At 36.9% G+C, this 9,544-nt stretch overlaps 1 protein-coding gene and 1 long non-coding RNA gene across 2 annotated transcripts; both read left to right on the top strand.

The window, feature by feature from the left end:
• Positions 1-739: 739 nt before the first annotated feature.
• LOC137032453 (CMRF35-like molecule 6) lies at positions 740-7,544 on the top strand. Its single transcript, XM_067404216.1, has 3 exons — positions 740-843; positions 1,017-1,355; positions 7,441-7,544. The coding sequence occupies exons 1-3, from the start codon at positions 804-806 to the stop codon at positions 7,542-7,544; spliced, it is 483 nt and encodes a 160-aa protein (XP_067260317.1). The 5' UTR covers positions 740-803.
• A 23-nt stretch (positions 7,545-7,567) lies between these two features.
• On the top strand, positions 7,568-8,424 carry LOC137031875 (uncharacterized). Its single transcript, XR_010896624.1, has 3 exons — positions 7,568-7,697; positions 7,900-7,952; positions 8,112-8,424. It is a non-coding gene; the product is annotated as an uncharacterized lncRNA (long non-coding RNA).
• The last annotated feature ends 1,120 nt before the right edge of the window (positions 8,425-9,544 follow it).

The following is a 9,544-nucleotide window of genomic DNA, read 5'->3' on the forward strand; positions in this document are numbered from 1 at the left end:
GGGTGGGGCTATCTGGACAGTACCATTCAGCCACGGGATCTGTTCAGGGTGGTCCTAGCACTCTCAGTGCATCCTAGTCTGGTGTTCCTGAAAGTCTTCCTACTGTCGTCTGTGTTACCTGTAATGGCAGAGTCTCCTGGCCTGTCAGCTCTAGTGTGGTGGTCTCCGACTCTGTCTGCTCTGCCTTGGTTTCTTGCCATGCTGGCTCCGCCCTGGCCACCTGCCCTTCCTCCCTGCTTTGCCTCAGTCTCCAGGCCATCTTCCACTACACAGGCCTGGCCCTCCATCCCTTCCCTATTCCACCTTCACTTCACCACCTCCTGGACTTTTGTTTTATTGTGGAGTATCCTGAATCCTCTCCTTTAATGTGGGCTTTGTCAGGTGTTCACTGTGTTTGTCCTTTGTTATACTTCCTGTTTCCTGTTCTGTCTGTCATATCTCACTGTGATATTCATCATACTGGTCAATCAGAAACCTGCACTTACAGTTACAACGGGAACTGCTGCTGTTTCGTGTGTGTCCATCAGATGTCACTGTCAAATGAAATGAAGTATTAGCTTCACTTCTCCTTTTATTAATCTCTCTCTCTCTCTCTCTCTATCTCTCTCTCTCTCTCTCTCTCTCTCTCTCTCTCTCTCTCTCTCTCTCTCTCAGAGGAAGTGGGCGTCTCCGTCACATTCAGCACTTCATGTTAAACTTGTACCCAGGAAAGAAACACTCAAAACTCATCTGAACACACATCGAGAGCTTCAGAAGAACTGAATCTACTGACAACAGAGAAGATCATTTAATAAGAGAGAAGAATGAAGATCATCTTGACTTTCACTCTGCTGATGATTCCTGGTAAGAATCTGAACTCAGAGTAAATCACTAAAAACAGCACAGATTTGATGAGGAGAGTCTTTCACTTCACTTCATGATGTTCCAGTGACTTTAAGAAGCAGTAGAATAAATTAATCTGAAAGTTCACCTTGTTCTTGTAATATGTGATATATTAAGATGTTGGTTTGTTGTAGGTGTCGTGAGGTCCTTGAGCGTTACAGGATATTCAGGGTCTGAAGTCAACATCACATGCAAATACAGTAAAGGAGATACAGCAAAAGCAAAATATTTTTGTAGAGGAAAGAAGCCAAATAAACCACAGTCTGGACGGTGCTCTGAACTCATCAGGACTAATGAGAAAGATGAATGGGTTCATTCTGGAAGATTCTCTCTGTATGACGACACAAGATCAGCAGTCTTCACTGTGACCATCAGAGATCTGAGTGAAAGGGATTCTGGGACGTACCAGTGTGGAGTTGAAAGAACTAGAGGAAGAGATTTCTACACTGAAGTGAATCTGAAGGTTATAAGAGGTGAGTAACTGAGAGCCTCAAACCCATGATGATCTCCACAACATCACATAATGACAGTAATAATACTGAACACCTCTAGATGATGAAAGATAAAATCAATACGTTTTTTTTTTTTCTCTTTTTTTCTCCACACAGTGATGCCATATACAAACCTTTTATTTACTTATTTTTTTGGTTTCCCTAAGAACCTTTTCATTGAACATTTACAAACTATAAGCAACAAGAACGGCTATATAAATCAGCTAACGGAAAGCTTATTTTCATAGTTGTTCCGGTGATACAATTTTTTAATTGCTTTGACGCAGTTTTCACAAGCAATTGGTAAGATTTCAAAACTCTTAGTACTAATATCACAACAGATCATTAAAAGTGCACTTTTTCAACATTTCACAATTTTCAATTGTTAATTTTCAATTGTTCAATGTTAAATATACAAAATCACAATTTATCCTTTTCATAACACAACATTTTCAATTTCCAAAAGTTTTATCTATATAAATGTTTCATTCACGGTAACTGCCTTTCATAATGCTATTACTATCATACTTTTTATTTGCATCTCTGCTCGTTCAGTTCAGTACATTTGTCTGTTATTTAATCTAGCTGAACTCAATGAATAATCAATGAATATTGATTCTATTGGCATAGTTTCTTGTTTGTGTGTGTGTGTGTGTGTGTTGGTGAACCCTGCTTTGTGAACCAAATGTCCCCACAAGGATGGTAATACCAGTAATTTTTTACCTTGTTTGGATATTTTTGTGGTCCCCATGAGGAAAACAGCTTAAAAATCATAGAAAATGATATTTTTATAAAATGTAAAAGTGCAGAAAGTTTTCTGTGATGAGTAGGTTTAGGGGTAGGGGATAGAATATATCGTTTATACAGTATAAATATCATGATTTCTATGGAAAGTTCCCATAAAACCCAACATTACCTTAACTCACCCTCTATCTGTAAGGGTCAACTATAGTATAGATTCATTCATATGGTACAATTAGAACATTGGCTGTACTGCAAATCAAATAAGATGATGTAAGCTTATTATAATATTTAAATGAACACAATCACAATAATAATAATAATAATAATAATAATAATAATGTTTATTCACACACTGTAAAAAAAATGCTGTAAAATTTACAGCAACTTAAAGGCAATTTAGTTTGCAAGTAAGCCTACAATTATGCTGTAAAATATAGCACAACTGTGAATTTACAATCCTTTACTGTAATCTACTTTAAAATCTTACTGTAATAATACGCTTAACTTAAACCTGTGTTAACACTCTTTGTTGGAGGAAACTGCTTGTCTTAAATTGCACAATTAGCATTTAATACTGTGTTAGTAAAGTGAGTGTGGTGTACATTTTCAAAACTCTTAGTACAAAACTCCAGACTGATCACACTGATATACTTTCATTCTAGTTGTACATATTTTCATTCTACATAATCAGTTTCAAAACACAACATCATAGTAATATGTAATGAGAACATTTGGTTTAATTACCGAAACTCAGTTTAGTTCTTTTAACAATCAGTTAATTTAATAGCAAACAATCACCCTCGATGCTGAAATAATTACAGTAACACAGGCTACAGATGTTAGAAAATACACTTACATTACCTAAATTACATAATTGACATAAAACATAATAATTACATAATTGACATAATGTTTGTAATGGGATCTATTCTGTGTGTTATTATCAAAAAGTGTGATAAACTTTTTTTTTTTTTTTCATATTATTTATTTATTTTTTTAATAAAAATTACAGTTACAGTCATTGAATAAATGTAAGACAAGTACATAAAAGATAAAACAGTGGCAAATTTAAATGATAGAAAAAAAGGTTAAATAATATGAAAATGCTTACCAATAGAAACACGTTTTACATCTTTCTTATTTTTTTAAACATAACATTGTATGTAGGTATTGTTTACCTTCTGATTTTAACATTGAAAACAAAGGCTTATTTCCCCAAAATTTACATTTATGAATACTAAATTTAGCTAAAAAGCTAAAGCAGCAGCTTAATTAAATAACATTCCTTATGATATTATTTGTTATAGGAGAAAAAAAAAATAATAAAAAAACAATAAAACCTTTTTAAAGCATTGTTCAAAGCTGGGCATGATGTGAGCCTTGATAAAAGAACAGAAATCTGACCAAAAACAAACTGAATGAGGACAACTCCAAAATAAATGATATAATATTTCAGCATGTAAAGCACAAAATATACAAAATATTTCAGTATCAAAATTAAATCTGTTTACAAGATAATTTTATAATATTTATAAATGTATATTAAATATGTATGAGGAAGTTTCCAGATTTTACCTTCAACAAAACCATTCCAATATGACACAATAGCAGGATTGGAAACAATATCCATTTGAAACAAAGCCTGAATAATGATTATTATTATTAAAAAAAAGGTGTGATAAAGTTAGCGGTTTTGTTCAGAACAGAGGTGCCAAAACAGTAAATGTTTTCACTGTACCATATGACTGAATCTATACTGTAGACGAACTTTATAAGGGTGAGATATAGTAATGTGTCAGTTTGTACCATGGTAATCAGTTTACAGTGTCACATGACATACTATAATGTAAAATCATGCCATCTGTCTCGCTTCTTCTGATGTATCTCTGATCAATCTGATGTTATACAGTTATTGACTGTTTCCCTGTTTTCCCTTGAACACTTTCTATGCTCTGTGTTCACAAATTACAAATCTCTCTGTCTCACACACACACGAACACACATGTTGGGTTTCCATGCCTTATTGTAATGAATTTCCACTGGAGGCGAGCGTAGTGACCCCAAGTGCAGTTTATTGAACAAAAACTTGAACTAAATACAAAACATAGACGTGGCTTGACTTGACTTAACAGAGAAATAAACTTACCAACAGCAGATTACAGTGAAACAAAGCTAGGCAAGATAACAATGAAACATTAAAGCTGAAAGCAGCAAAGGAAGGGTCCTCGCACCCATATCACTGCCACCCGGTGGCTTTAAGAAAACAGAGCACAGTGGGCAATTTGCATTTAAGTATATTAATATAGGAGAACAAAGTCGGTCATTTGTATTTGCCACACTTCCTGCAACCAGCTGGTGGTGATATGACTATAACTACATTTTGGCATCTTCAGGCCGGGCACTTATCAAACATGTGAAGTTTGAGGCTGATTGGACATTGTATGCAGGAACTTCCTGTTTCATGATTTAGCACTCAGCTAAGTGTTGCTAGCATGTTTTAGAATGTTTTAGAATGTTTAGCACTCAACTGCATATTTTAGTATGTTGCTAAAAGTGCATCACAGCGTTAAACTCAACACTTCTTGCTGCCAGTGGGTGGCGCTACTACTATAACTGAATATTGTCATGTAGATGTGTTCACTGGGGCAGATCGGACATTGTATGCAGGAGTTACAACAACGTCCTGTTTTGTGGAGTTAATTGCATACATTGGCCTTGAATGATATAACATGTTTCTAGTATGTTTGGAACTTCATGGCATATTTAAATGAAGTTTCAGGGAGTGAATTACAGTGTAAAGCATGCCATTTCCTGTTGCCAGCAGGTGAAGCTATGACCAACTGAATATTTGCATGTAGATGTCTTCAGGCCAGGACTTTTATCACGGGTGAAGTTTGGGGCAGGTTGGATATTGTATGCTTGACTTACAAAAGCTTCCTGTTTCATGGAGAAACATCAGACTTTGTCAGGCCGCCACGGACACACTCTTCAGCAAAAACTCTTGATATTCACAATTTAACATCGCTAAGGCCTTTATATTAGACTGACCAAATCTGATGTTTATCTGATTAAAGCTCTAGGAGGAGTTCATTAAAATATGTCTGGAAATGGCAAAAACTTCAAAAAGTTTACAGAGAAAATTAAAAATAGCTCACTTCCTGTTGGGCTTTCAGAATTTGCACCCAGGGGCTTTTTTGTAGGTATTGGGCTGTTACATGTGTCTATCAAGTGTTGGGGATAAACAGTTTAGGACCCTTGAAACCAGATATGTTGAATAAAGACCCGGAGTCAAAGTTTAAAAAAAATAATAAATTGAAAAAAAAATTAAGGAAGAATAGTTTGCAGTTTCATCAGCAGAAGCCAGCTTCAAGTCTACCAAGGAGTTCGTAGGCCGCTCTGCGTACATTCACATTTCCACAACAATTATACTCTAACAGAGTCAACTAACTACGTCATTACTTCAGGTTGGATGATTCTGATTGGCTAAGGAAAATAGACAAGGTTAGAAATTTTCCACACGTGGACAGATAGTAAGAAGCATATCTCCCTTCGTCACGGTGATGACGAGGGGGACCCTAGATTTAGGTACCGGATGTCCTTTTGGGGTCATGATGTGGCGTCTGCTGGTCTCGAGCAGAATGCCAGTTGTCCAGTACAAAGGGACCTGCACAAAACTCTTAGCGCACATACACAGATACACATGATTCACAGCTTCTTCAAGGCTGAAGTTGATCTGAGCTCTGCTCTGAACAGGAAACTTTACCAAAACATACTGATAACATGTTCTTTTCTCTTAGTGAGATGTACAGAGGAAAATAGATCCTTTAACATAAATTGAAGAAGTCATTCAAATAATTTAACAGAAATATAAATGTTGATTTATAACTTAAAAGATATATATTGAAGCGGCAGTGGATTCCAGAATCCACCCCTTCACAAGTTTCATACCTGTACGTGAAATGTAGCACGAAGGGTACTTAAATTAAATTTTGTAGGTGAAGTTATCGAGCCATTTTGCCACACCTAATTCTGAGACCCATATCAGATGTAAATTTTCACCACTTCTGACTTGTGTGCAAAGTTTCACGAGTTTTTGAGCATTTTAGGCCCTCAAAAATGCGATTCATTTTAGAGAAGAAGAATTGATCGAGCAATTACAATAGGGTCCTCACACCATTGGTGTTCAGGCCCTAATGAGGGCTATTTTTACAAAGAGACTAATAAGCTAACAAGACACACCTGAGAACAATGAGACAAAGACCCAATCACAAAACGGAACTGATAACCACATGACTAAATCAACCAATGACAACATGACACTTTCACAAGGGAAGCACATGGCAAGATCATATGAGGAGCAGGAAATCACATGACATGGGAGCACATAACAAGCAAAGCAATAAAACAAAGTATGAACTTGAAAATAAAACATGAACATGAACAATAACACCCAAAACAAGACCTTACAGAATCCCCCCCCCTCTAAGGGTGGCTCTCGATGCCCAACATTAACCAAAACTAGACAGTCCAGGAGGGTGGTGGAGCGGAGGCGATCTTGGGGGAGGGATGGAGGGGCAGGCCCGTGCAGGGGGACAGGACCTGGACCACGGCATGGCAATGGCTGGCCTGGGTCATGGAGCAGAGGTGGACCAGGTCCGTGGATCATGACCGGACCTGGGCAGTGGAGCAGAGAGTCCTGGTGCACTGGAGGACCTGGCTGGCATGATGTGAACAGGCCTTGGCATGGCAGTTGTGGTGTGAATAGGCCCTGGTGTGGCAGACATGATGTGAACAGGCTCTGGTGTGGCATGAATAAATCCGGGCATGATAGTCAGATCGTGGAAAAATGGATGATGGATGTGATGGATGCTGTAGGATTGCAGGGCTCCAGTTCAAAAAAGATCATTCTGTATGATTTATATATTAATCTGAATGAGAAGAGATGCACTTTTGATGATCTGTTGTGATATTAGTACCAAGATTTTTGAAAATTTACCTTGTGAAAATTGCACCAAAGCAATTAAAAATAAAACTGTAGTACTGTGAACTTATTTCTTGAGTTAAAAAAAGTCTTGCAGTAACTGCTAGTTAACAGCAGCATGCATGTGCTAAAGTACATAGCAAAGAGATCATCACTGTATCAGCAACACTTTCAATCCTCCTGACAGTTTGCTCAAAGACGACTGTTTGTGGTTTTGTGTTTGAAGCATGTCTGATGGTTAAGTGTGAAAAACATCAGCGTCTGTGAGTCAAGGGAGGTGAAGTATGTGTGAGTGAGGTAAGAAAACAGTTTGTTTGTGACACTGACTTCTCTTTGTTTCAGAGACAGACTATCACAGAACAACATCATCATCATCATCATCATCATCAGTTGAATCTCCAGCGATCTCATCTGTGTCTCCTGTAACAGGTACAAACTCTCTCTGAAACACAAACACACTCATCTGTGTGGTTCAGATTGTGAGTCTCTGGTGTTTTCAGGCTCTTCTCTGGTGGTCAGTGTGTCTGTGGTTCTGCTTCTGATCATCATTGGACTCGTGATCGTGATCTGGACTGTCTGCAGGAGGCGTCAGTCGAACAGTAAAACTCCTTTCATTTTTACTTTAAAAGGACTTTTATTACATTGATCAAAATTATACATTTACATTAGACAATTTATTTCCCCTATTTTCATAAAAACAAATGTGTTGCCTCCAGCTGGCTACAACTAAAGATGAGAAAATAGAGGAATATGAGAATGTGAAGAGATTTACTGAACCATTAATTTTCTTGTTTTTGACAGACGCTGATTCCTCCTCCAAAAGATCTCATGCGACTCCAGCAAACAATGAAGAGGTTTGTAGAATTACTGTGATTGGGAAAAGATATTTGTTTTGATCAATAATGAGAATAAATATATTACCAGATGATTTAAAGACTGAGGATCTCCAGAGCTGTTAATATTATTATTCAAATGATTATTATTAAATACACATATGTTCTGTCTCTCATCAGGTTTCTCACACTGGTTGTGATTACAAGGAGCTTAAAGACACTCACAGACAATTACCCACAAACCCCTCTGTTTCCTCTAACTGTGTTTACGCTACAGTTGAGAAAGCCTCTGGAGACTCTCAGTGCTGCATCTCATCTGCTGAGGATCTGAATTACGCAGTGGTGAATTTCCACAAGAGATCAGACTGTCCTGACAGTGTCAGTTTCAGGAATGATCAGGATTACACTGAATACGCTGCTGTCAATCATCTCTCAACAGCAGAGCATATTATAAACTGATGCATTTAAAGAACAGAACAAACTGATCACCATATAAGACACGTACTGTCTAAACACATCATATTTAGCATATATAAATTGATTGTAATGTCAGATAGTTCTGGTTCCCCTTTTCCTCTGCTATATTTAAGTTTTGCAAGAGTTGTTAAATGAGTCAGGTATTTTTGTGTCTGTTTGTGATTGATATATATATATATATATATATATATATATATAAAATTTTCTTATTTTTATAAGTTTGTACTTAAGCATGTAGATCTAATCTGAGGTAAAAATGATTTAATTTTCTGAGGTGAAGGTAAAATGTGTATTGCTTTTTTTAAATGCATCATTAAATAGAATCGCAAAATAAGAATGGCACTGTTTTCAGACAAGTTTCAAATACTCCAACATTACAGAAAAATGACTGGTTGATTAATGTGATTTTGTCGATCCCATAAGGCTGCTCAAAAAATGAATTCATACCCTCATTTATATTCCAGTGGTTTCTGAATACTTTGTCCAGTCATGTTTATTTGATTTTTTCACAGATGACATTAGTTTATAAAGCAGCTCCTGGACAAGTCTGATCTTCTTCAGTGGTTTTCAGTCCTGGAGATCCATCACTTGTCTCTCTTCTCTGACACACTCGCTGCGTCTGAAATCACAAACTGTCTGAGTAGGTACTACATCTGAGTTTGAACTTACTTCATGACCATTTTCAAATATATTTGGAGAAGCTACTCTCTTGGCGTACAGTTTTTCACATGTAGTTGGGAAGTATTTGATTTCAGATGCAGTGACTCGGTTCAGATCATGTAGTTCTCACCTTAAATAAGGTTTAACTTTCTGTCTCAAAGTTTCTCACGAGCGCTGGAGGTGTTGTTTGTGTTTGTGTGATGAACAGGCTGTTTTTTTCCGTCCAGCTCAAAGCCACAGGAAACTGGTGAAGGTTCAGGGTCTCAGTTCAGTTTAATTAAACAGAATTACTCAGGAAACCCACAGAGAGACACATGAGACTGAACAGAGAGAGACAGAAGACCAACATCCATTGAGAGCAGAAGATAATAAAGACTAAAAGCTGATCCTTCACTAATTCACCTCCAACATTTATTGAGAGTGAGAAATGTCAGAAGACAAAAATATTTATGATCAACAAATTATCTGTGTGATTT

This window comes from Chanodichthys erythropterus, chromosome 12 (genome assembly GCF_024489055.1).
Source record: "Chanodichthys erythropterus isolate Z2021 chromosome 12, ASM2448905v1, whole genome shotgun sequence".
Taxonomy (NCBI): Eukaryota; Metazoa; Chordata; class Actinopteri; order Cypriniformes; family Xenocyprididae; genus Chanodichthys; species Chanodichthys erythropterus.

Coding starts and splice junctions, on each gene's coding strand:
- LOC137032453 (XM_067404216.1), top strand. CDS start 804: ATGAAGATCATCTTGACTTTCACTCTGCTGATGATTCCTG. Junction 844..1,016: donor CACTCTGCTGATGATTCCTG/GTAAGAATCTGA, acceptor GGTTTGTTGTAG/GTGTCGTGAGGTCCTTGAGC. Junction 1,356..7,440: donor GAATCTGAAGGTTATAAGAG/GTGAGTAACTGA, acceptor TCTTTGTTTCAG/AGACAGACTATCACAGAACA.